This window comes from Alosa pseudoharengus, unplaced genomic scaffold, assembly GCF_046254945.1.
Source record: "Alosa pseudoharengus isolate Yale_2024_CS ecotype anadromous, Long Island Sound unplaced genomic scaffold, YU_APseudo_1.1 YU_APseudo_1.1_scf_8, whole genome shotgun sequence".
Classification (NCBI taxonomy): domain Eukaryota; kingdom Metazoa; phylum Chordata; class Actinopteri; order Clupeiformes; family Clupeidae; genus Alosa; species Alosa pseudoharengus.
Window position 1 is genome coordinate 23,422,483 of NW_027468870.1, and position 27,293 is coordinate 23,449,775.

The following is a 27,293-nucleotide window of genomic DNA, read 5'->3' on the forward strand; positions in this document are numbered from 1 at the left end:
CCAAGTTGAATATGCCTCAAATGCTCAGTGTTTTAATAGCCCAATTAATGCTCATTAATTCAAATATGCACCTTACTTCATATGGCAATGACTTAAAGCTCTGATTATCAGATATGACTGGTAGCCAAGAGGTTGCAGTGTTGTTTTTTTGTTGTTGACAAATTGACAACCTACCTTTGTTTGTATTTACCGTTCTAACTTATGATTCTAATTCAGCATTACTTGTCAAATACAAAAAAAGTTCCTCACAGTTCTTTAACTGTCTGTTTTGTGTGAATGCTAAAAAACCTGTTAGTATAGGGAGGGGTGTAATTCCAACACATTCTCACCAAAATGTGCCTTTAATTCAAAGTGCAAAGCAATGTAATGTCATGTACATGTTTGTGAATACTGTGCAAAGGTTGAGTAGGCCTACTTTACAGGTAAGATTCTCATTGCAACTTTTCAACTCTATCTGCATCCTTCCACAATACAGAGGCAGCAAAAGCACCTGAAGAATGTATTGTTGTTGTCTAATCTACAATTTAACATTAAAATACTTTAACTTTGGGGGAAGTAAGTATGGAACGCCTCAACATTTCTTTCAGTAAATATATTTCCAATGAGGTTATTCACATGATTTGTTTTTACCACTGGTATTTCAATAAACTCACCCATGTAAAGAAATCAACATTAAAGTACATAAATAAAGATTAATCACACAGGAAAGAAGTATTAAACAGTGAAATGTATTTAATACGTAGGCTAGTGGAGAAGCCTTTGTTTGCAGGGGTGTAGTGGTAAAATAAGTGGTGGGTAAACTATGAATTCTGTGCGGCAGTAGTTCTCAAACTTTTTCTGTCATTCCCCACTTTGGAGGTGGGGAATTTAAGCCCCACCTGACCCTATCAACCCGGCAAAACGGTAGGCCTAATGTTAAAATATTTCGGTTCCACGTTGCATTTCCCATCTTGGTCCGCTGGATCAGATGCTATTTTAATTCATGTGTCGGTCTGTTTATGACTCCTATGTTTGTGTGTGGCTATTTTGTTTTGAATCTATGATCTTCCTTGTCAAAAAAGAAAGGCATTATTAAAAAAATAAGCACAAAAAACAAATTTCCTCCTGTTCATCGCGACCCACTTGACGTCTCCATTGATGTCTCTATTCCCACTAATAGGGCCCGCCCCCACTTTGAGAACCACTGCTGTACGGTAAGGTGGACTGCACCATTCGGTATTAGAGTTTTTAAAAAGGGCTTCAGAACATGTTTGATGATGGTGGAGGTTATTGTCCAATGTTTCTAACAATACCAGTTGTATTAAATGGTTCCTGCTGTATTGATGAGTGTACATATTGTGAAGGTGGATAATACAGTGTGATTCACCAAGTTCAGTGTACAGTGATATTCACCAAGTTGCAATCGGTGAATAAACTCTTTTGAGATGTGGATAAACTCTATTTCTGAAATTTCGGAGGTGGATAAACTGTGTTTACTTGCGTTTAGCCTATACATCCCTGTTTGTAATGACACTTTAAGATGATGCCTGTATGAAAAAAAAAATCGGGTGCAGTACTCAGGTGTGATTTTGGCCCATTCTTCTAAACATATGGTCTTTAAATCTTGAAGATTCCAGGGGCCCTCTAGTGAACTTTGATCTTTAGTTCTTTCCCCAAATGTCCAATTGGATTCAAGTCATTGACTGGGCCATTCAAACACCTTGACCTTGACCTCCCTCCCCCCCCCCCTTTGGTCATTGTTTGTCCAACGACCCACATGCACTGAATTCAAGCCACAGTACACAGTAAAGCATAGTGGTGCACAATTCATGTTATGGGGATGTTTCTCATACTGTGGTGACTTTTTACCTAAATTCCGCTTTGTACTGCATCCTGGATTTCCTCAAAATCCACTGTCTCCACCTCTGATCCTCTATCTGATGATATTTCAAAGTATATCACTTTTTGAGGCTGGAATTCAAACACCTGATCCCACCTCTTTGTAACCTGCGTTATTGACTACTTTTCTGCTCGACCCGGACCTCTCAATTCACTCTCACTCTCACAATCATCCCCTTTCCAAAACCTCACAGAATTAAGTGGTTACCTTTGTGTAGCAGTCTTCATGACATCCAAACCACTTTACAATTATATACATCATAGGGGACCCCTCACCACAACCATATGTAACCTGCCACCTTTATGATGCAGGCATTCACTGAAACATTTAGGGACAGTTGATTGAAAAGGAGCCCTCTCACTACATGCAAATTCATACTTTCAACATATTCATGGACAAACTTACTTTTCTTCCACAAAACCATTAGTTGAATTAAGAAATGCATTTACAAATAAGCACAAAATGAATCATAAAGAACTAATTTGTTAGCCCGGTTAAAACCAGACCCTTCTCAGTCGTAACTGAGAGTGGGTCTGGGGAAGGTTCGTTCACAGGCCATTTCCAAAGGGCGTTCCCAAACGGACGCCGATCAAAATGGCTCGGACGCAATAGGAGAGGCCAAAAACCAATCAGAGCAACGAAAGAGACAGAGTGACGGAAACACACAGTTTGCAACACTTTCTGGTTGTAGGGAGAAGCAGGAAGAATTAACCACTTTTTAATTAAACGTAGGCCTAGGCTAATTTACAAAGACATTGTGCCACACTGAAAGCTAACATTTTGTCACTAGCAATTTACATCTGCCCTGTCAAACACAATTGCATTTTCAGCTCTGAACAAAACCGTTCACGTTCAAACAAGCATTTTGTTACATTCGTCCTTTCTGGCTGACCGGGACATATAAAGCAGGAATGGGGGACGAGAGACTGAAACGTTCAAAGCAATTATGCCGGAATTGTTTCAAGGCAAACACTGAAGTGTAGCATTCGAGTTATGCTCAAATAGCATACCAATTCAAAAGTAGCCTACCACTGTTGCAGATATCACATTACATACATGTTTGTACAATGTTGCATATTCCAACATAAGGAAGCAGTTGAGAAACTTCTATCTCTTCTCCCGAATTTAATTAATCAGTTCAGTGTATAGGAACAGGAGCGTCATGGCAGAGTCAGTGCCTCAAAAAAAGGAAAATGTTAGACCCATTTCAAAGTGTAGGCTACCCTTGTCTCATAAGAGTAAAAAATAATGATAGGCCTAGTCTTGCACGCTGCACTGTTTGTAGCAGTGACTTTAGCATTGCCCATGGCGGGTTAAATGATTGCAAAAAACATGTTGAGGTGAGTTTAACAAGTGTCAATTCATGTGCATATTATTTCAGGCCTATCGCCTACTAGATGGCTAGTTGCCAAGGCTACATGAAAAGACCAAACTACCAAAATCTGCATATTTTATTTTCACAATTGCTATGCCTTCCTTATTTGGTGTACTGACTAGACATTATTGAACATATTAATCTGTATTTAAGTAGGCTAAAGTGTATTTTATTTTATTTATTTTTTTTGGGGGGGGGGGCCTTCGTGATACCTCCCTGAAATTACTTTTTGCAGGTTGGGATGTCTGGTATCTGGTCGGCAAAACGGCAAATACATCCTTCTTCGAAAGGAATGACTTAAGTGCATTGTGTTGCTCAATTTTCAAGTCCAACTCCTCCAAAGTTGACGCCAACGCCGATTTAAACAACCACTCTTCGTTCGCCATAGCCACCTTGTTGTTCACTGTCGCAGGACTGTCGTTATCCTGTTACAAAATAGAGCGCTGTGATTGGATGACGTCCACGGCGTCAGCCAATAGAAATCCCTATGGTTTGATACTAGACGTACAGGCTGAGCAAATTAATTTGCCGCCGCTAGGGTGCGTCTAGATTTCTAGGCTAACTCTGTAGGTGACAAAGTAGAAAAAGCTGGTGGGCCGATTGGCCTACACACTTCTGCCATCTAGTTTCCACTGGATTTTTTGATTGTCGGTGCCGTTTAAGTAGTAAACGATTATTAATGCTAACCGAGAGCTAGTTCCGATGTACGCGGGCGGAGGAGGGCGTTAGATCTTGCTCACAACCAACCAGTCACAACCTAACGTGATGGTCATTTTCACGTGTGATTCATGCGTGGTTTCAGGTCTATAAATGTAAATCGTTTGCAAAGTTCAGCCTCTTTTCAACATGACTTAACTTTGGTTTGACTGTGCGAGTTTGTTGGCTGTTATTGAGATATTTGAAAAAGAAAGAAATTGCCGACGAAGACCCTAATGAGATTTTTTTTCACGAATAACAGATAATGATAATCAGACTAGGAATCAGAGGCTGAATCGTATTGAGTCGATAGCTTTATTTTGCATGACCTTGATCAGAACAGTAACGTTTTCAGAATGTATATTAACAACCTATCAAACATGATGATTTCACACAGGGTTAGTGCCACCTCCGTAGACAGGCTCTGGTGTCACGAACTCTATGCAACCTTGACTGGGGGAGTCGCGGCGTCTGAAGCGTGCGTTAGCTTAGTGCTTCTTACTAATATATTTCTACTTTAACAGCACCGACAATCAAAAACCCAGTGGAAACTAGATGACAGAAGTGTGTAGGTCAATCGGCCCACCATTTTTTCTACATCGCCACCTACAGATGTTTTACCGGTATGATATTTCGAAACGCCATGTTATTTTCCATAGACATTCGATGCCCGGAGGTTGGATGGATACAGAAGTTACAGAGGCGGGACTTATTCTGGAGAAGTCTATGGGCTAAAATGGGTTCTTGGCCAGACGGACTTTCAGAGCGAATCTCGAATTTGCCGGAAGTACGTCTGGGTTTTTCCCAGGCTACTAATTTGTCACAAATAGGCATGATTACAGCGCAGTAAAAAAAAAGTCTTTTCATTTTAAAACTGAACTTTATTTTCAGAAAATTAAACAAGCATAACCATCAAACTGGATATGCGTTCACACTAAAGGCCAGTTAACATTTGACACAAATAAAATAACTGGAACAGCTAGCCTCATATAAGCTGGGAATGATTTTTTCATTGAAATCCTGAATGTGCCAGTGAAAAAAATACAATTTAAAAACTAAATTATGAGAATTACTACATGATAGTAAACATGAAACAAGACAGATTAGTATGCAATACTAACTAATCATTTGAATTGTGCATATCAGAAAATGGAAGTAAACGAATATTAAAATAAAAGTAAAAAAAGAAAAACAAATGTTTCAAATGTTCAAATTTGGCTAGCATTTCCTTATGCGGAAGAGGAATGATCAAGTCATAGTGTGAAGAAAGGAATGTCCAGAGTAAGAATGCAGTGCTACATATTAGATTTGTCTAACCGGACCGGCAGCACTGGGAAATCGGCTGAATGGAGAACATGCTTTCTGCAAGTAGGACATGTACTTTGTGTGTTCAGCCATGAGTTGATGCACTACAAAATAAACACAGATGTATGTTTTTTTTTTTAAAATAGCCATCTTCTATTGCATGTTAAAGTGTGTAGCCGCAAAAACAATAAGTTGACAAGTTCTAAATCATTTACAGTTGTGCTCATAAGTTTACATACCCATGCTAAAGTTGACTAAAAAGAGGAATAAAAAATCAATCCCATAGATTTTTTATTTTTAAAGGCCAGTTATTTCATGAATTCAGGATACTATGCATCCTGATAAAGCCCTTCGCCATTACCTAGATATTGGTATGGTTTTATTTCAGTTAGCCTAATAGCTGGTTTGATTTGCATTGAGAGATGATCTTATGGAAAGTACCCCATGCCAATCTCTAGGTATGGTGAAGGGTATGTGATGATGTGGGACTATTTTAGGCCAAGGGAACTTTATCAGGATGCATAGTATCCTAGATCCATGAAATAACTGGCCTTTAAAAATAAAAATCTGCCTGTATACTTATGCCCCCTGTATTTTAAGGAAGAACATGTATTTATTTACGGTACATTATTTATTCACAAAGAAAATTGGTGTCCTTAAAAGTTGGATTGTCCTTCATTTTTTAATTAAGGCAATAAGATTAATTTCCAAAAGATGATATTTTTATTCCTCTTTTTAGTCAACTTTAGCATGGGTGTGTAAACTTTAATGTGTCTGTTTGTATTGCATCTTTTTAAAATACAGGTTGACATACCTCATGATGGAAGCCATGTCGACACTCGAGTACACACAGATTCTCAGGAAGCACATCTTCATGACAAATTATGCAAGGGTCCTCCATATTCAACTGTGACATTTTTAAAAAGTACATTATGCATTAAATATATGAATCCTAACAAAATGCTTGCAATTTCTTGCCACCATTTCAACTTTAAGAGGAAATATGGAAGGATAAGAATCTTTGTGAAAAACATACCATTCTGCGACTATTTTGTCTTTGCGCAGCTTCACGTTTCCAGACAGGAGATGGTGCTCCAGTTGGCTTCCCAGGTGAATATGGTCTCGATTCCATTTGACTTCTATCAGACTGGGCATCGAAAAGGCCTGAGTGACTGTCGGTGGAATGCATTTGCTCCTAAACAAACAATTATCTCAATGTGATGAGGTTCCATAATACCTTAAAAGCACTTCTGAACAATTTTATGACATACTCATTCAGTGATACCGAGTCAACTTAATATGCAGTTATGTGTACATATGGGAGAGGACATTGTGACTACTATGTAGTACTATACAATAACATTCTTAATATCATAATTCAGGACATGTCATTGATGTTTGACTACCTCCTAGGAAAATAGTTCAAACAACATTTTCTTCTTGGAATTTGTTAAAATAGAATACTTATTACACAATTACTTTAAGGAATAACCATTACTGCAATATTGCGTTGTTGTGTTACCATTATTGTAAAAAAAAAAGCTTTACTAATAATATTAGTAAAAATAACTCTGCCATATAAACCCTTAGTACAATAGCAGAGTTTCCACTGGCAAGCCAAAGCCAGGCGAATAAAGGCGTGCCTTTATGTTATTATTTATATTAGCCTTAAAGGAGAACTCCAGCCAATTTTAACACGGAGCTCAGTTGATCATGTTCACGGAATACTGTCGGTCAGAAAAAACGTGAAAAAAATCTGCTGTCTGATGCGAGTTAGCCTGCTAGCGGCTAAAGCAGCCAAAGTGCCTACAAGCTGTGCTATGAGTGCTAAACTGTGCATTTGTGCCTCCTAACATACTCAACATGTCATGATAAGTGCTGTGCAACATGAACAGGGTCCTTACATAACACCACTATATAAAATAACAATGAATGATTCAGCATTGCAATGTTTAGATATTAGTATTAATGATTAACAACATGGAAGCTCCAAATTAGAGCTGCACATTCCATGCTCTGTGTTAAAATTGGCCGGAGTTCTCCTTTAAGGAAGATGATTCAAGTGTTACCATGATGTGCCCTTTGCAATGGAAAATGATGTAAAGTTGTCTTACTGTTCTGCAATTGGAAGGTCTTGAAATGGATAGATTTTTCTGCACATGGGATGGAGGAGGCTTTCCTGTTGGCCTGAGTGGGGAATATGGCCTTGATGCTATGTGACCCATCTCAGACTGAGCCTCAAGACCACTTGCCTGACATCTGATGGAGTTCATTTGCCCCTAAACACAGTCAATCACATCTCAATAATAATGTCACACAATACAGACATACCCATTCAAAGACCCCAAGGCCTATTTCTGATTACTTCCGTGTGTCCTCCCAGTGTTGCCACCCTTCAAAAGTGCTATTACAACAGTAATAAAAGCCCAGCGCACACCAGGCCGAGGGCTGGACGTCTGATCACGTCAGGCTGGTCAATCTGGTCAATGTGGCCCAAATCAGTGCAGTGTGTGAAGCACATGTTGACACTGAAGTGCTGCCTTGTTAATGTTTTGTATATCTGTGCCTTTATATATCCGCATACCACGCAGATACATTATGTACATGCTAGTTGGAAATGGGCAGTAGTGTTAACGGGGGTTAGTGAGGTCCCCCCTTCCATGTGAAGCACTTTGAGTGTTGAGAAAAGCACTACATATATGTAACGTGTTGTTGTCGTGTTGGTGTGTACCAGTGCAACTTTTTTGTCTTCATTCAGGAAATGCAAGGCGACTCTATAGTCAGTTGGCATCACAGCTAGTACTTTATCAACCTCATCCTAGTCTATTCATTAGTGTAATTCAATTTTTCGCCTTGTTCACCTGTTCATCTTCTGATGATTTCAAAATGTGCTGGGTTACTGTTCTAATTGTCTCTTCATAAGACAGCGACAAAGGATGTCCTCCATGTGCAGACATCACTTCATGAATTAATGTTATGATGGTTTCCCTGAAACAAGAGACACGTTAAATTAGAGAGGCAATAAATTGGAGTATGGGGGTGCTGGTTAACGGCAAGACAGATGACATGGACCCTTTCTAAGGACTCACCTTTCAAAATGAGGAAACATGGTGATTAAGTGATCGGCCATCTTCTCAAGGATATTTTGTGCCTTTGTTCCATGGGCAGGCATGTCAGCAGACATGTCAGGCAATTGGAGAAAGTTCTGATTTGAGAAGCTAGCTGGCATCTGGGCACTCTGGTGTGAGTATATTTGTCTTAATCCAAGATGATGTGTAGATGACTCTGGGTCCAAAATCTATGCAAAACAGAGGCAGGACATAGCACCACAGTCATACAGAAACAAATGTCAGCTCAAACTGTCAGCTAGCTGAAAAGTTTCGGTGTTTAAACTAATATCTACAGTGGTCTATTTTCCCTGTTTAAGTTTGTGTGACATATAAAAAACAATCTGTGTTAATACAAGCACCAATAGCACCTTTTAATCATATGAATATTTTCATGTTACGGGCTGATTGGTTCTATACTATCACATTGGTTCTAATATCAATTAGAATAAAGTTAAACTTTCCCTAACTCTGTTTCGCTTGCCTCATCGAACTCACTCTCATCGCCCCCCTTTCAACCTCAATGAGAGCGAAGCAAAATTCTCTGCGAAGGCAACCTACCGTTACACATTGTGAGAAAGACCCAAGAGCAATATCATATCAGCAATGGACTATAGTTGGCTTGGAATGGCTCTATGACCATTTCCTTACTATGGTCATTACAGGCAGGGAAGGGAACAGTCCACTTTGAAAGCCCGGTAAGTACCCTAGTCACATATTTTTTTTTAAAGCAAACAAGAAAAAATGGTTTCCTGCGACATGACTAATTAAAATAAGCAATACAATGGACTATTACCATACACACCGAGTTCATATCCCTTTTTCTTACCGGCTCGGAGGGTGTTGGGGGGCATGCGGGCACAGAAATCTGGGGTAGCCTGCTCAGCATTGTCCCATTCTTAAACAGTTCCATCTGCTGCCTGTACCGAGCCTGAATCATTAAGCAAAGTCAAAACTTACTTCAGTCTTTTTTCCCCACTGTACTGTGATACCTTCTTGCTGTGCCAAACAATTACCATCAACATTGTTGTGTGGCAATAAAAGTATCTTATCTTAAAAGTTTTATACAAACATCACAACATTATGGTGTTAATACATGTACATTGGGCAACCTTTTAAGCAATGTTGCTGGGCAACCACATAACTGGTTCCATGTTTTCTGATAGATGATCATGATTACATTTCTATTTATTAATTTACCAGACATTACCATTTACTCATTTAGCTTTTATCCAAAGCTATGTACTTAACGAGGAATAACATTCAAGATACAATGCAGAGGAGGCTTAGGTCACTGTTAATACTACTAAATAAATACTACTACCAATGGATAAGAGTGCAGAAGTTTTAAGTACTAGTCAAAGTGTATAGTGGTAAGAAATTGTGGTAGAAGAAAGCCATCGAGGAGGGAAGAAAGGAAAGTGCATGGTAAGTGTAAAGTGTATGTTAGGCTTTTTGGGTTGTTGGGTGGTAGGAGAGGATGTATTCTCGGAAGAATTGGGTCTTTAGTAGCTTCTTGAAGATAGAGATGGAAGCCCTTGCTCGGGTAGACCTTGGTAGGCTGTTCCACCATCGGGGAGCTACAAATGAACATAGTCTGGATTGCCATGTGTGTAGGGGCGGCAGTGGCAGGCAACAATTCTAGTAACAAAGTGACCAAGGGGTAATATAGCCTTTACGTGAGCATTTAAGTAGGTGGGAGCAGATCCAGCCATGACTTTGTAAGCATGCATTAGTGACTTGAATTTGATGTGGGCGGTTCAGGGTAACCAGTGGAGCTCAATGAACTCAATAACCTGTGCCCTTTTCGGCTGATTTAAAAGCAAACACGCCACAGTGTTCTGAACCATCTGTAGTGGTTTCACCACTCAAGCCGAAAGGCCCGAGAGGAGGGCAGTGCAGTAGTCAAGGTGAGAGATAACCATGGTCTGTACCAAGAGCTGGTTGGTGTGTTGGGTTAGGTATGGCCTGTTTTTTTTCTTATATTGAATAATGTGAAGCAGCACGACTGGGCAGCAGAGGCAACCTGGTCAGAGAAGGTTAGCTGGTCATCAAGCATGACACCCAAGTTTCTTGCAACCTTGGTAGGAGCAAGAGAGAAGGTATCAATTTTGTTGTTGATGTTGTGATGTATGGTTTGTTTGGCTGTAGAGATTTAGTTGGAGGTGGCGTTCATTCATCCAAGTGCATATGTCAGCGAGACAATCAGAGATCTGTACCGAGACCGCGGTGTTGTAAGGCGGGAAAGACAGATATAGTTGGGCATCGTTGGGTGATAGAAGCCATGCGAGTAATCGGGCCCAGCAAGGTGGTGTACTGTTTATGGCAAACAGAAGGGGCCCCAGCTCCAAGCCTTGGGGCACCCCTGTGGCGAGGGTTAATTTGCAATTAACAAATTGCTTGAAATGTCAATGTTCAATATTGTTGAATTAGAAGTGTATACAAAAAACTGGCAATGTATGTATGGCCAAATCCAATATGACAATCTATGATTTAAATCTGTGGATTAGCAACAAAAATGAATTACACTTCCAAGCACACAGAGGTAGGAAACCCACCTGGGTTTGGGAAATTTTTTGCTCTGCATCGTGGACACAAGCCTTCCATGAATCAATAAGTCCTTCAAGTCCCGAAGAAGGGTACCTTAGGACAAAACACAAGTGCCATGAAATACATATGCTTACATGGATGTAAATCACCAAAGTCTTTCTGGATCCTTACCTAGAGAAGAGTTCAGTGATGCGGTTGATAATGGCTCTACCCCGGACAGCACATTTTTTCAGTTCTCTGAGGCCTTGGGCTTGGCGGCTCTCAATCATCAAAATCCCAGCTAGTTGAGACCTTTTGGTTTGTCTTGCAGACAACTGCTTGTATCTGTCAATTTCACGCTTCAAATCTGCTTTTTCAGCAGCCAACTGGTTGCTGTGAAATTATTGCACAATATTTAAATATAATTCTTACGGTTTCAGAAGTCTTCAATTAGCTCAAGCTGTTAAATGTGCTTATAACCGTTTTCATCTGGGTAAGTACTTGCCTTATTGTAGTGAAATAAGTACGTTTTGTCTCATACGTCTTATTCTGCTCCATGATGTCCTTTGCAACACTAAAAAAGAAAGAGTTGATTAGTTGCAATGGCAGATTATTGCTTGGCTGTAAAACTGTAACTGTTACAGCAGAAATGACAAAACGTGTTGTGACGACATGGGGACTACCTCTATCTCTCAACACCATGTAATCCAAAATTCTCAAAAAAAAAAAAAAAACTAAGAACATGTGACTAAGCAAATAAATAAAGGACAGAAAAAATGGCAATTAAACCTCTCATTTGTTGTTGATGAACTGCTTATTTGTGCTTTCAAAATTTTCAGTGTTTCCTGGTTTTCCTTTTTCTCTGGCTGATACATTTTCATCTCTTCATCAAACTTTTGTTGTAATAAACAAAGTTCCTTATTGATTTTCTAAAATATAAAAAAGACAAACAGGACAAACATAAATGTATGAAAAAGGAATACAAAACAACAGGAAACAAAAAGGTATAGGCTACACAGGTGGGTCTAAGAAAATCAGAATATCGTGGAAAATACCCCCCCCCCCCACAAACTAATTTCATGCCCATGTCCAACTGCAGATACACTCACAGCACGTTGCATTACTAGCATCCAGTGTCGCGACTTTGTGCACCGGCAGTAAAAAACAGCCAATTAAAAGGTTCCGCCTGTCAACCATTACGCTATACTTCCGATCAAAATTAGATTTAGATGTTTATATAATCAAAATAAGTTGTGAAAAGTTTACATAATTTTTTTAATATTTTTAATGCCTCCGAACATCGAGGTTCATGCTTTTTAATGCCATTTCATGCCTGAATTTTCACAAAATCTATTTAATTACTTTTCATGCTTTTTAATGACCCGCAGAAACCCTGTATATATTCATTAGATATAAAGTGAAATATTTCAAGCCATTTTTTTTTTGTTTTAATCTTAATGGTTACGGCTAAGTATCTCATCAACTAGTCACAAATAAATATACACTATATATTTGAATCCACGAATGCGTGTTTCTATGAACCATTAAAAACAATATACAGACAAATTCAGTCCAAGTTTGTTACAAGATAAAGTAGGGGGAAAATGAACTTTTCCACAATATTCTATTTTTTTGAGACCCACCTGTACATTTATTTGATGAATGTTCACTAATTACCTCTATTTGCTGACAGATTTCTTCATAAACATCTTTATGTTGAGCTAAATCAGTGTTTCTCCTCTGAATATCAGACTCAAGGTCTTTTTTTAGTTGTGGTATTTCCTTTTTACACTCCATGTTGTTTTTTTCTTTGTTTGTCATATCGCCCTGACACAAATAAAAAGAGACAAGAACTCAAGATAGTCATTAACACCCAAGATATAACACTCAAATGAAAGGTGGAAGGAAGCCCTAAGCCTCTTTGTACTCACTTTCAGATTTTCAAAGAGGTGATATGCCTCAGTATTAACTGCGACATCGTCTCCCATTGAAGAAAATGCCTAAAATTAAAGGACACTTTTAGCAATGGCAATCATTTTGATGAACCATTCAATCCAATTCAAATACCCCTACCTGTTCATTGCTAGTTGCCACTCCATGGTGGAAGCTAGTATTACTTCCATCGACCCTCATCAAATCCTGTACAGCATTTGATGATAAACATGCACCTGTCTGCCTAATAGAGGAGAAAGGAATAGCAGTACCACATACTTCAAAATGTCTTCGAGGTAGAGGGGTTTCATTAGTAGAGCCAAAGGGTGTGTGCGAGGACTTTGATGTTCGAGAACAAGGTTTCTGAAGATGGGGCACATGTCGGCATTCATGAACAGGTCTTGTATATGGCACACAGCTGGAATCTCCAAATGCTCTGTTACACAAATCCCCAGAAGCGGCATTTCTCGTCCTACAAATTGTTGGGTAAAATTCTTCTGCTAATGGGTTAAGAATGGTTCCATAATCATCAGAAACATCCTGAAAATGGCAGCAACATGAGATATCCATTTGTTCCAGAGACACATTCTGAAGCACTCCAGCATGTTTCAATAAGGCAATAACGTCATCCTTCATAACAAATCGTGAAGACTCCAGAAGGAAAGGTTTCAGTCCTCCAGATTCATCAATTTTTTTCAGAGCATCAGAAGGGAAGTTTTCTACCTCTCCCACAAGTAATGGATGGTCAGTTTTCAAAGGTCCATGTTCCTCTAAAACTTGAGCAAAATAACTGAACAAATGGGAAAACATAGTGGTGAAATTCTCACTTTCCTTATGAGTTATTAAAAAATTACAATGAATGTAAGTGCTGTACGTTTAGACTACTTACTCATACAAATGTTCTCTTGTTGGATCTGGAATGTTGTATAGATTTCTCCTAATATGAATAGAATCTCCAGCACCTACACATTCCTCTTCAAACTCTGCAACTTGGTCTCGTAGGTAATCAGGAATGGTAAACGAATCAAGGCTGTCAAGAAGCATGCTGCTAGAAGACAAAAGTTACAGAAGCCTGTTATTAGACAGACAGAACATTAGAACACATACAGTAGGATGACCATGATCACGAGGAACTCACAATGAATCCTCTTCATAAAGATAATCATCTTCTTTTTCTTCTCTTATGGATCCAGTGCTCATGCCAGACAAGACAAGAAAAGACTGCAGAACCAAGGTGATTCAATTTACTTCAATGCCAAGACAAATATATTGATCAGAATAACATTACAGTAACTGCACTAACCTTTGAGTTGGGCTCTTTGTGTTTTTTCCTTTTGCTCTTGCTCTTCTTATGATGCAGATTCTAAAAAAGGTGTTTAGTGTACAATTTGTGTGATAATAACTAACAATGACATAAAGGGCCCTATTTTGACAATCAGAAACACAATGTAATGTTGTTGTAATAGGTTAACATTATAATGGTCAAGATAGAACGGTCAGTGAATGTAATACTTACAGCTGGGCTTTCATGTTCTGTCTTTTTGATTACCAAATAACTACAATCTGTCAAATGTAGACACATATTCATCAGTGGTCATGAACAACACAGCAGTAATTCTATCAAGTGGGTCATTCCGTGTGAAATCACCCAATTTAAGCGCAATTTGGCAGGTGACCCTCTCCGAAAAAATCTGAAAAAAATCACAGGTGTTTGTAGACCAAATCCATGCATAGATCTTAAATAGTATATCTGTATAACTAATCGTTGCAAAACTACAGCCCTTTAAAACTTCAAGTCATTTTAAGCATTGTGGTGAACAATCCTTTTTGTTCAACTTCCAGCATTATTGGCTCTTTTGATATTTCACACACATTAGTGAAACTATGTGAATAGAAGTACATTTTCCTGTTGAATTAAAATATCCAATCGGATCAGACGTATCTTGTATACTTTCCCCTCTGCAAAGCTCTGAAAATGGCTATAAATTCATAATGTGAAAAGACATCACCTTTGAGGGCTTCTCATCCAAAAAGTATGTGACACAAATTCATCAGATTTTTTTCCTACACATATATGTATTATAAGGTCCTGTCCATGCATTAACTTTGGTTGTTATCATTTTCATATTTTCAGAGCATTTTCTTAAAATTGGGCTTGATTTTCAAAAAGCCTGTTTTCATCTTCTCATTTCACTATGTGGACAGTTAACAGGATTTTTTTAAATTGTACCATATATCATTCTGAATGTGAGGATCATCTGCCCAAAATCAAAGAAGACCAAAAACTGAAGCACAGCAGACAGATGGCCTCTGTTTCAGTCCAAAAAGCAAACAAGTGACTCTCTTACTCTTCCATTGACTTCCATTGTATTAAAAGAGCACCACATGTGGTGCAAAGTGGTACTGCAGATAAAGTACAAATTCAGTGGATTTATAGACAATATGTTTAAAAAATCTTATCTCAATGAAGAAACTCAGCAACAAGCCCAAATTTTGGGCAGATGATCCTCACATACAGAATGATATATGGTAAAATTAAAAAAAATCCTGTTAACTGTCCACGTGGTGAAATGAGAAGATGAAAACGGGCTTTTTGAAAATCAAGCCCAATTTAATAAAAATGCTCTGACAATATGATAATGTTAACAACCAAAGTTAATGCATGGACATGACCTTATAATCCATACATGAGTGGGAAAAAAATCTGATGAATTTGTGTCACATACTCTTTTAATGACAAGCCCTCAAAGGTGGTGATGTTTTTTCACATAATGAATTTATAGCCATTTTCAGAGCTTTGCAGAGGGGGAATTACACAAGATACACCTGATTTGATTGGATTGTTTAATTCAACAGGAAAATGTACTTCTATTCACATAGTTTCACTAATGTGTGTGAAATACCAAAAGAGCCAATAATGTTGGAAGTTGAACAAAAAGGATTGTTCACCACGATGCTTAAAATGACTTGAAACTTCAAAGGGCTGTAGTTTTGGAACCATTAGTGATACAGATATACTATTTAAGATTTATGCATAGGTTTGGTCTACAAACACCTGTGATTTTTTTTCAGATTTTTTGGGAGAGGGTTACCTGCCAGCCACTGGGTGATTTGACACGGAATGACCCAGTACATAAAGATCAGAAATGTTGTGACACCTAAATGGAACTTTACATGAGAACAAACAAACAAACAAACAAACAAACATGTCCACAGTAAGGATTTCATATATTAGTGAGAAATGTCTAAATAATGCCATAATGGACAGTGACATTGAATGCAAGGTTCATATAGTTGGGGAAATAAATCAGCAGTGAAGCCAACAAAAGTTTAGATGAAGTCATATTTCAGCACTTCAATGTGGTTGGTTAGATTTGGTTTGGAGTAGACTTCATTACTTTTCATCAATTTGGTGTTGCATATTAGTTGTGTTTGTTACTGCTTTTACCAATTTAATTTATTTTGTATAAACTTTTTATTTGTATGTCATTCTCTGATGTATGTTTACTGCATTTATGTATGTCTATGTATGTTTCAATTTAACAATTAACCGCTTAAGTGGCATTATATTCATATTTATCAATATAATACTGTTGTCCTTATGTGTACTGAGATTTGTCCATTGAGAAAATGGCCATAGCTCATAATTCTGGATAATGCTGAAGAAAACAAGATTTCTAAATACTTTTCATATACTAATTCAAGATTTCTGACACACTAATCAAAGGACATATACCACTCACCTGTTGCAAAATACTCATCTAAGGCTGTATGGCAGGAGGGGTATTCATCTCTGTGTTGCTCAAGTGTCCAGATAAACAAACGCATTTCATGTGGTGAGGCCTGTCTCAGGTACTCTGTAATAGTTAATTCAGCACTGCTAAACAAATCCGGCATTGTCCCAAACCTTTCAATAAGGGCGTCTTGCAATGGGGGGAATATAAGCAAAAGTCCAAGGTCCAATTCCTCTAAGGGTTCTGCATAACGCTCAATGAATGTCTTGGCTGTTTTTAGACCTGTGAAAAGTAAAATCAATCTTCTTAACAAAGGCCTTTCAGGACGACCCACATTTGATTAAAACCTGACAACAAAATAAAAATGCATGCATTGTAGCACATATTTTACCTTGATTATTCAAATGCTGAGCCCACTCCAATAGCTTTGGTTTCAGGTCAGTACAGGCACTGAGAACATGGATAAATATTCTTGCCCACACTCTGCTTTTCTTCTGTAGAAGCATACCAACCACATCCTTAAGCACTGCTGGCTCCTCCTCATTTAGTCCTGGACACTCAAGGCCTTTGGCCAAATCTCTTTCAGCCCATGGCTTCAGAAAAGTCATAAAAGCAGACACACCAAGGGTTCCATCTCCAAAGCTGTCTCTCATTTCACCAATTTGACGTAAGACATGATCCTCATCAAGCCAAGCTTGGACTGGTACATCAATACCTTTCGGGACACATTCTCCAATGCTGACTTTCTGTTCTATGATCAAGTCATCCTGGACTGAAACAGAGGCCATCTGTCTGCTGTGCTTCAGTTTTTGGTCTTCTTTGATTTTTACGGCTTTAGGACTAGAACAAAAAATATATATATTACCCCCTTCTTGACTAAAGACAGATCAACAATTCCACATAGGATGGCCAAACAGACATTTAATAAGTCTATAAAATATATGATTATTAATTCTTTGTGTGTTGAGTTGTTAATTGTAACACATTTACCTATGGAGAAACATAAGGTGAGGCAAAATGTCAGATATGCAGCTTCAAACAATATCACAGGGTAGGACTTGATTACAAACCCAGTTACAAATCCACCATGTTTACTGTTATGAATTCCCTTCATAGATCCCCATTAATTGGTGATTGGTGATCAGTCTCTTCCCGCATAACATTTCTGAAATAACCCTGAGAGCCAAGATTTTTAATATATGTGGCTCCACAGCCAGATTGTCACCTATGATGATCTTTTCCTGACATAGTCCACAGAAATATGTGATGTGAAGCAGCAGTTGAATGGTGTAATTAAAAGTTCAAATGGCTCACCGTGTTGATCGTTGCTTTATTTTTGGTCTCTGCAAGGTTTGTTTTGGGATGGCAGATTCAAACTGTAGGGGATGAATATCACACAGTTAGCAATATTACAAAATAAAAAATCTAATGTATTATCATAATTGAGCCACTTGCAAACTCCACAACCTTACCTCACATTTAGTAACTCCAGTAGACCCGACAATCACTACTTGACTAATTGTGCCAGTGCAGTCAGGGGTGAAGCAAGTGCTTTGTAGAAAATCCTGCAAAAATATTCAGGTTAACTAAATGCTTCAAGACAAAAACAAAAACAAAAAATAGCATACTAAAGAAACTGTTACCTTATCTGTTTTGTCAGAGAATGTAGCAGTCTTAAATTTCTTCCAACAGCTGGTATGGAATTCCACAACACAACTCTGACTGCATACGATACGATGAAATCCCTGTGAAAATATAATTGCTTAGAATAATAAATGGGAAGAGGGCAGCTTGACTACATAAATACTTAGCTGTTTATCAGAGCTATACAATGAACTACAGTGCCTTTCCCTATATAAACTAAGTTGAATGTTTTAAACTACAACTTGATTTTTGCCTTACCACAACAGGTAACCCTGAAATGAATCAAAAAATTGTTTAAGAATTTTGCTTGATTAACTATTCAATCCAATTATCATTATCTCACGGACAAGCTCGCTTGCAGTGACCACGGTCATTGGTTGACTGGCAGCAGGTATGTGTGAAGACACATTTTCATAGATGAGAATCAATTTAATTATTTAAATATTGATTAATGAAACATTACATTTAGTTTAAATCCTGACAATTAGTGATTAGTAATTAGTTAGTGATTCTGCATGTGCATTTAAAAACATTGCGGTCATTTAATCATACTGCTTAATTGATTGTTTGTGAATAGATCTTAGTAAGTCAGGAGTCCGCTTGACTACTTCTAAGCTGTCCCAGACTTAGATGCTACTTTTAGCCCTAAAATACATTGTGAATTAATCTTGGTCCAAAAAATTAGGAGCCGTAAAGTTACAACTGACACGCCTATTATATTTAGGACTTTCTCCTAAATTTGCCACTTAGGAGCTACTTTTAGCCGTAAGATTCTTTGTGAATACAGGCCCAGATTGCTTTTTTTTAAAAATAATTTAGTTGCACTACTGTTTATAGAATAATAGTTACACTACCATTTTAAAATTACAGTTTTGAAACACCTACTCTTTTATGGTTCCTTCTTTTTGGAACTATTTTTACATTGTAAAACACCACTGAAAACTCAAAACTATGAAATAACACATGTAGGGTTATAAATGATACATTTTAGGCTCTACAAAGCAGCCAACTTTTGCTCTGATGACCGCATTTCACACTCTTGGCATTCTGTCAACCACCTTAAAGGTACTCTAAGCGATGTTATGCAGCTTCTAAGCTAAAACATTTTTTGTCACATACAGCAAACATCCCCTCACCATCCGCTAGCTGCCTGTGCCCTGAATACACTGTAAAAAAAACGTGGTCTCTGTGACCAGCCCAGGCTCCAAAAATGGCAACAAAAACAACCTGGTCCAGCCTGGACCATAAAAACATAAACTGTTCCAGCCAATCACCGATGAGATGCGTGTTTAGGAGAGTTTCCATTGCACGGGAGGGAGGAGCGAGCTAGCTCTCTGTTTGTTTGAACGTCAACAGAACTGCTTTGCACCCAATGTGAAAAGAAGCACACCCAATGTGAAAACCATCTTGGATTTCTCCGTATTAGGAAACAGTGCATATACAGTAGTCTTACTGATACATAGTCTTGTGTGAATAAAGTGAAGACCACTAGTGACTGCACTGGCCTGGGCCAAATTGGCTGCTGAGCAGACATACTTGCTTATTGTGACAAATGAGAGAACAAGTTACCTTAAACCCTGGATCCGTGAAGTAAATTTCTTTTTTTAAATGGTCTTGACCGATTTTGTGTCTGCATACTGCATCTGGCAAAGGTGGGAATCTGCAAATTTCAATGGACACCTCAAGGAAATCCTGAAAAAGTACAGTTCAAAGTTGTTCAGAACAATATACTGTTCATGATGACAAAGCTGATGTCAAGAAAAACAACAGAGGCTTCAATCTGAATCCAATTCAATAACTACCCTTATATTTTTCATCAGGGCTTCCTTAACAGGGACATTTGTGGTTGGCCATATAAGTTCTTCAGAGTTTATCTTTCTCTCAACCTCCAGCAGTGCTTCCGAAAATTGGTTTAGAGCCTCTGAAAACCTATTAAGTAAATCACAGCCAAAATAAATGTAAAAAACCATAAACTACAGGCATTTAATCATAATACATCTTTGTATGACCATAGAAAGTTGAATCTAAACAAACACTACAAATATTTAAGGAGTCCCTACCTATTTTCTTTCAGAAATACTTTTCCCATTCCATAGCTAACCAAGTATTGAAACTTTCCATCACAACTGGACCTAATTTGGAGAAACTGCTTTCTGGCTTCGGCTAGCTCCTACAAAAATAATAGTTTCAAGTTCAATAGTGTTTTTTCATTCAGAGATTAAAATCAACACAACATATTGTAAATAATTTCCAAAAGGCTGGAAGAGAAAGCATTTTAAAAACAAGGATATTGAAAACTAAGTAGATAATATTCACCATCCTGTCCAAAGGGTTCAACAGCATTAGAGTACAGAACATTTTTATAATCACATCTTTTATTGAAAGAAACATGCACTGTCTAGTACCATTGTATAGAATACATTTGACTAGACATGCTGTTGGCTGGTACATCCTTTCTATTCTTTACAGAAAGAAACATCAAAATCTGTGTTTCCACAAACATGAGTTTTCAGTGGACCTATGGACAAAACTATTTATTTTCAGGTGATTCATGATTTTAATTTGCAAATGAATATTATATATTCCACCTGTGGCTGTCCAATTTCCAGAAGAGCTGTCCCATATCCATACATCAGAAGGAGTTTGTCAAGCTCAGATACACTCAATTCCTATAAGAAAAACAATACTGTCAAAGCAAATACAGCAATGTGCAACCACTCCCCCCTCTTTACCAAAATAATTTATACAATTTCAGTTTATATAAAGCTTTTGGGGATAGATTTAGAATACCTGTGGAAAATTAGAGTCCAGTATGTCAAGAGCATGGAAGAAGGCCTGTTTTGCATTGAACCAGTGCTTCTCAGTCAGGGCCATATGGGCATCTTGGACAGCACAGGCCAGCTCTTCCTTTAGATCCGCAGTCTGACCAAATCAAGAATTACGATATAGCAACATAGTATTTCATTAGATCATGCCCTCTCTGCAACTTTCTGTTTAAATTATACCTCATACCACTTAAATCTTTATCTGAGCTTAAGTCATTCATTATAAACCCAGGACACTATACATACAGTACATTCATGTCATTATTGGCTCATAATCATCATGTGCAGGTACACTACCTCTTCCTCTAACGCTGAACTTCTGCTTTTCATTTTTTCTCGGTTGTATGATTCTGCTCCATGAGATTTCCTTTCCTTCATTTCACTAAAAAGACTAATGTCAAAAGTAAGTATGTAGTACATGTAGTAGTATGTATGGAACATCACAGTAGTCGGCATATTCTTTGACCAAAATCTGAGTGCAAAATACAAGAACAAGAAAGCTTATTTAAGCTCATCTGTTAACTTCTAAAGGTAGAGTGAGGTCTCATGAGAGATTTTGGTAACACTTTACTTGACAGGTGAGTTCATAACACATTCATAGCAGCTGTCATAAACTGCACATAAAGCATTCATGACTGTTTCATGAGACATGACTCAACATTCATACCAAACCTTTCATGAATGTGGAAGACAGAACGACAACAACTTCTCAAAATAAAAGTCCAACAATCTCAAAGCAGCATTGCCGTTTTTGTAAACTAGCCTACATTCAGCTGACCCGTATTTGTGTAACCTGGATACCATTAATTTAACCTCTCCAGCCTTTGTAAATATTTCATGAATATCTTATGAAGTCTACATCGAATGTCACTTTCTTATACAAGTTGTGAAGTATTCGTAATCACCGAGTTTAACACTGGGAGGTAAACTAGCCTACATTCAGCTGACCCGTATTGGTGTAACCTGGAATGGTTGGACACTTCCAGTAGTAAAAGATGAGAAATCATCTGCAAAGGTTACATCATAAAACAAATACATTTTTATGAAACAAACCATGTTCTGTCTTTTTGGCACTGGAGTAGCCCATTGACTCAGATGTGACGTGATCAGGTAAGAGGTTTGGAACAAAAACGGCAATGCTGCGTTGCAATTGTTGGACTTTTAGTCTTCCACATTCATGAAAGGTTTGGTATGAATGTTGAGTCATGTCTCATGAAACAGTCATGAATGCTGTATGTGCAGTTTATGACAGCTGCTATGAATGTGTTATGAACTCACCCGTCAAGTAAAGTGTTACCGAGATTTTTTAGCAGACCAGACAAGAAGGAAGCATTGCAAGATGGATTAACAAACCATGAAAACAAATCACCGGTTTGAGTCAGGTGATTGAACTTGGAGAAAAATTTCTCGATTTTTGTATTTTCTTACACCTATCTCACAAATCTTTTACTTATTTTAACCATTTGTACCTAACAGATATCACCATGAACCTGTCCGGGTTTATTGAAACCTGTCCTATCAAGTTTTCTGAAATATCATGTTTGAAAATTGGCATTACCTATTCAAATGTTTTGCATATATTTCCAAAACAGAAATCTAAACACTGCATAGTCAGCTTTATCATTCCATGGATCAGGAAATACTATAGTCAGAACTGATTTAGAATATAATCTAAATCAGACTATGAATGATATCAACAAACCCTTCAGTAAAAACTTTTAGAATTTACATAGGAATAAAAGTTTGGTATAAGTGTTACTGAAGTGCAGATTTGTGGCACAGAATATGAGAAAAATATAATTTTGAGAAAAGGGCCTATATAGATATATATTGGAATTGACCAGAGCAGTATCACTAAAACCTACAGGAGGAAAAGGAGAATCTTCATTTAACAGAAGAATCAAGATATAACAGTCTCTAAAAAGTAACACAACGGAAATATGACAGGGAACCAAATCAGACCCCTTATTTCTTCTTTTATATTTTGTCTATTTCTATTTTATTTTTTTGTTGAGCGCATGGAATGACGATTATGTATGATAATGTGCTATATAAATAAATGTACCTTTGACTTTTACTATTAACTGTTCTAAAACAGATTACTGCCTTTCTAAAACATTTAATATATACATGGCAAGTAAACACACTCAATTCCCCAACATGGCTTATTCAATCTGGCCCCCTAATCATCCCCCAGTGCAATTGTCTCATTCAATCATCCCCTCCCTCTCCACCTCAAGTTGGTGTGTGGTGAACGTTATGCACATAATGACCCAGGTGGGTGATACACATTGGAGGTGGTTAGTGAGGTTCCCCCTTCACTGTAAAGAGCTTTGGGTAACTTGTAAAGCGCTATATAGATGCATTGTGTTATTATTATTAAAAAAGCAATAATTTATCAAAATTAAACCGACACTTTTCCACCAAAGTCGTTCTTCAGCAATAATTGTTGGGCATAACATAGTGTTTATTCTTCATGCCCAGAAAATGTATTATAACAACAACAACAACAACAATAATAATCAAAGAGAAATTCACAAGCAAGAAAAATAGTAGCCTATGTGTGTGCAAAATCTAGCAACAGGGTCCTTGCCCATAGATCTCCCATTAGTAGTTTCACTATGCCATGAACAGTTTTGATAGATCTGATATAAAGACACAACTAATCCTTTCCGGTAACAACTGTGCTATTAACAAAATTTTAATGTAGAAAATTACCTTTTCGTTTCTTTGGTCTCTTCGCAACCTTTACTGTGTATCCCACTGTCAGATTCATCTATGAAATCAACATGGCAAGAGCGAAACACAAAGCACACATGACACACCCTTTAGTTAATCAAATTATCAAGTATAACCAGTTCAACAGGGTTTTGTATGCTATGCTAGAACCAGACATACACCAATAATGAAAGAGTAGTACCGATTGCCTTTGAAAAAGTCATGACATTAGGTGGAGACGGGACTAACCGTACACATAAAATATTTCCCGAGTGACAAATCTGATCTGTCAGATTTTTGATCCCCTTCATTACTATGCTTTAATTAATTCCCATAATGGACTGAAAGTTGGGGGGGAAAAAATCATACTACCAGGATAGCCTTCACTGCTCATCGGGTCCTGTCCTTCCTAATTCGGTACATAAACAAGACATAAGACAAGAAGTAAACAACAACATTCTCATAAACACTGTTGTCAGTCTTGGGGGTCTAATGTAGTCAGCGTGACGAACAATCAAGTTGGAGTAGGAATGTTCTCGACGGTAGTAATTATACAGTAAAAAGTTTAAGTTCAAGTTTATCACCACATACTTGATAAGAGATGTCATATCAATAACAGTAAGGAAATTCTTAGATTCTTAGACTTCACAGAGTAACTTAAATAGAAATAAATAGAATTAAGGGGCTTGCTTTTTGTCTGGCGTTGTTGCTGACAGAATCATACACAATCAAAACAACAAAGAGGATTGATTGAACATTTTCTGAAATTTGTCACTATTTATAGGTGCCCAAATCAAGGGTTTGTCTGGTTATGTGGCTGATCGGATCATAAGCGACCACAGCAACAAAGAAGAAAAATGTGTTGCCATTTCTGGGGGCCTGCATAAAGGGTATGTATGGCTATGTTGCTGATCGGATCATAAATGGTGACAGCAACGAAGAGGAATGACAAAATAATTTGTTGATAGAGAACCCATTATGAGTGTGGAAGGGAGTGAGTCTGGGATGCCAGACACTAAGGTTGAGCCTTCTGGAGGTGTTGTGGGCCTAATTCAAAGAAACGCAGATGAAGAAACATGGCTGCCTCACAACCCCAGTGAAATCCTCACGAAAGCTGCATTGTTGGTGATGCTGTTTTTTTTTGTGCGCAGGCTGTTTTGTTGGAGGTTTTGTTTTTGTTGCTTTCGTTCTGTGGTTGGGCATTCAAACTACTGGCAGCACATGTGGTACCATGAAGGAAGGCCGTTAGAGATCCTCAGTACAACATGCAGCACGCTTGAGATTGCCGCCAGACAACTATGCATTATCGTTGCATCCTGCGTCATGTTGTGTAATGTTAAATAGGCTTGTTTGTTGATTGGCTCACTCTCCTATATATATATGAAATTACTGATGACTCGTGGGTAAGTCTGTTCACAGAAAGTAATGCACGTTTGAGTTGGTACTCGTAATGCACCTCGTAAGTGCATTACTTTCTGTGTACCAAACGCAGCAGAGTCCATTTTCCCACTTATGCCACTGTTGCCACTTGCATTGTGTTCATTTGTTGCAATAATTTAAATGTTTTAATTGCTAAAACTGTCTTGTTTGTAGATATACTTCTTTTCACCACATATCAACTCATTTTTCAACTTGCAGGACAAACTGCCATTACTAGTTATAAATGGATGGTTTCTTCGGCCAAAGGCCAGTCATTAGTTCCATCTCTCTCCAACTGAACCTCCCAAGTACTCCACAAAATACTTGTGAAAGACAACTAATTAGCAAGACATGACTAGCTTCTGTAATAAAACAAATGCCATTTGATATGCTACAGCAGAAGACCATAATAATCAACACCAATAATGCAACAGCAATCATGAATATTGCATCTTCCTTTAGAAGTCCTTCTTCCATGCTTCTTCTTCCAGAGAAGTCATTGATAAGACTTGAAAAACCCGATTCCCACAGTATATCACTTTCAAGGGATTAGTGTTAATTTTGTCACCTATTTTTAATTTAGTCTTAGTCTTGTGACGAAATGTCCTTTTTAGTCTTTGTCATATTTAGTCATTCAAATATCATTTTTGTTAGTCAAGTTTTAGTCGACTAAAAGTCTCGTCATTTTAGTCTAGTTTTAGTAAAAAGAAAACTAAAGGTATCTTAGTCTTAGTCAGTTTTAGTCAACACATTTTAGTCTTTTTTTTTTTATAACAAATTATTTCTGATTACCATTTGAGTCAAATAGTGTTTCACACATCTCAATTTTCCAACAATATTGTGTGTCCACAGGGCTACTCGTCTGTTATAATTACTCATTCTGATTTTTTGTCAGTCAGTATGTTTACATGCACAGGTAAGTCGAGCTACAGTTTTTACTCCGCCTCGCTGGGGGATGTTAATTTGTATGAGAAGCTTCAACTTCTGGGTATGTAGCATTGTGGCATAAAGCTTAGGTAGTTAGCTTGCTAACTCTGGCAGAAATCTCCAGTGTTCTTGTTCAATGTAGTTTCGTGTTGCAGCCACAGGGTTGCAGCAACAGCACGTAGACTAGCCTACAGGAAAGCTGTTGCGTATGAACTCATTCGGAATATTTTGAAAACGTAACAGCTAGATATTCTGTCTTCTCATTTTGTAGACGAAAATGAAGAGAGATTTTATCTTAGTTTTTATTTCATGCAAAACATTTTAGTCGTCTTTTTTCGTCAACAATAATAATCTTAAGACAGTCTTAGTCAGTGTTTCAGGACATTACTGCCGTCTCGTCATCGTCTCGTCTTAGTCATGAAAAAAAAGGTCGTTGACGAACATATTTCCTCTCGTCTCGTCTGACGAAATTAACACTACAAGGGATATCATAGACAGGGGATTCAATCTGCTTTGGCCCGTAGTGGATCGCAGTCTATTTTTAACCAGTCCCAGTTTCGTAAAAAGAGCGCTCTCCACTGGCATTGGTAACAGGCAGAGTCAAAAAGAACCACAGCGCAATGTCAACATTTGGAAACACTGACTGCAGTTTCCTTCCTCTCAAGACCTTGCAGAGGTGTCCTGGTCATTATGGGTTTCCTTAACAAACAATTCTCTGAATTGCACAAAATCTGCCTCAAGATCACCAGCATATTTTTCCTGGAAATGTGCAGCTTTGCCACAAAGATCTTGCAAGGGCATGGATGATCCAAAGGTTTGCTGAATGTTTTTGTAGGAGTGATATCTCCACTCCAGTTCTGCAACAAGCCGATAAATTATAGCAATAAACACTGTTGTTCTAAATGTCTCAGCCTGATCGCTCATAGTCTGTTTCTGTTGATTCATCTGCTTGTGTTTTTCTTTTTCTGTGCCTCTGTGTGTCTGCTTTGTAATTTTGAGAGACAGTTAGAGACGTGTTTTTTGCACTACTCTGAAATTTCCCAAAATCATCCTAAAGGCTGACCACATAACCCCTCAATGAGCTAACCTAGTTGACAGCATTGCATAAATCCAGTACCACTGCCTGCAGAGCAGCACTAGTTCTGTGAAAACGTTGTATGTTGTTCTATAGGTTGTTCCATAGGTTAAACAAGAAAGCATTTT

At 37.9% G+C, this 27,293-nt stretch overlaps 1 protein-coding gene across 5 annotated transcripts in view; it reads right to left on the reverse strand.

The window, feature by feature from the left end:
* Window positions 1-4,676: 4,676 nt before the first annotated feature.
* Window positions 4,677-27,293, reverse strand: part of ttc3 (tetratricopeptide repeat domain 3) — a 44,914-nt gene continuing 22,297 nt past the window's right edge. For 2 of the 5 annotated variants that reach the window (XM_076275293.1, XM_076275294.1), the window contains exons 15-45: window positions 24,117-24,153; window positions 23,745-23,802; window positions 21,324-21,417; window positions 20,992-21,123; window positions 20,790-20,870; window positions 20,262-20,371; window positions 20,004-20,130; window positions 19,771-19,893; window positions 18,201-18,302; window positions 18,030-18,122; window positions 17,872-17,933; window positions 16,949-17,397; window positions 16,567-16,839; window positions 14,340-14,386; window positions 14,127-14,186; window positions 13,962-14,044; window positions 13,713-13,871; window positions 12,965-13,613; window positions 12,823-12,891; window positions 12,569-12,718; window positions 11,681-11,820; window positions 11,397-11,465; window positions 11,084-11,284; window positions 10,921-11,005; window positions 9,192-9,293; window positions 8,345-8,553; window positions 8,117-8,243; window positions 7,370-7,534; window positions 6,292-6,450; window positions 6,070-6,162; window positions 4,677-5,359 (exon numbers count right to left, since the gene is read on the reverse strand). In XM_076275293.1, coding sequence (XP_076131408.1) covers window positions 5,246-5,359; window positions 6,070-6,162; window positions 6,292-6,450; window positions 7,370-7,534; window positions 8,117-8,243; window positions 8,345-8,553; window positions 9,192-9,293; window positions 10,921-11,005; window positions 11,084-11,284; window positions 11,397-11,465; window positions 11,681-11,820; window positions 12,569-12,718; window positions 12,823-12,891; window positions 12,965-13,613; window positions 13,713-13,871; window positions 13,962-14,044; window positions 14,127-14,186; window positions 14,340-14,386; window positions 16,567-16,839; window positions 16,949-17,397; window positions 17,872-17,933; window positions 18,030-18,122; window positions 18,201-18,302; window positions 19,771-19,893; window positions 20,004-20,130; window positions 20,262-20,371; window positions 20,790-20,870; window positions 20,992-21,123; window positions 21,324-21,417; window positions 23,745-23,802; window positions 24,117-24,153 — 4,422 coding nt within the window. In that variant the 3' untranslated portion in view covers window positions 4,677-5,245. Of the gene's footprint in view, window positions 5,360-6,069; window positions 6,163-6,291; window positions 6,451-7,369; window positions 7,535-8,116; window positions 8,244-8,344; window positions 8,554-9,191; window positions 9,294-10,920; window positions 11,006-11,083; window positions 11,285-11,396; window positions 11,466-11,680; window positions 11,821-12,568; window positions 12,719-12,822; window positions 12,892-12,964; window positions 13,614-13,712; window positions 13,872-13,961; window positions 14,045-14,126; window positions 14,187-14,339; window positions 14,387-16,566; window positions 16,840-16,948; window positions 17,398-17,871; window positions 17,934-18,029; window positions 18,123-18,200; window positions 18,303-19,770; window positions 19,894-20,003; window positions 20,131-20,261; window positions 20,372-20,789; window positions 20,871-20,991; window positions 21,124-21,323; window positions 21,418-23,744; window positions 23,803-24,116; window positions 26,036-27,293 lie in introns of those variants that run through there. The other 3 variants (XM_076275295.1, XM_076275296.1, XM_076275297.1) reach the window with 3 other exon arrangements.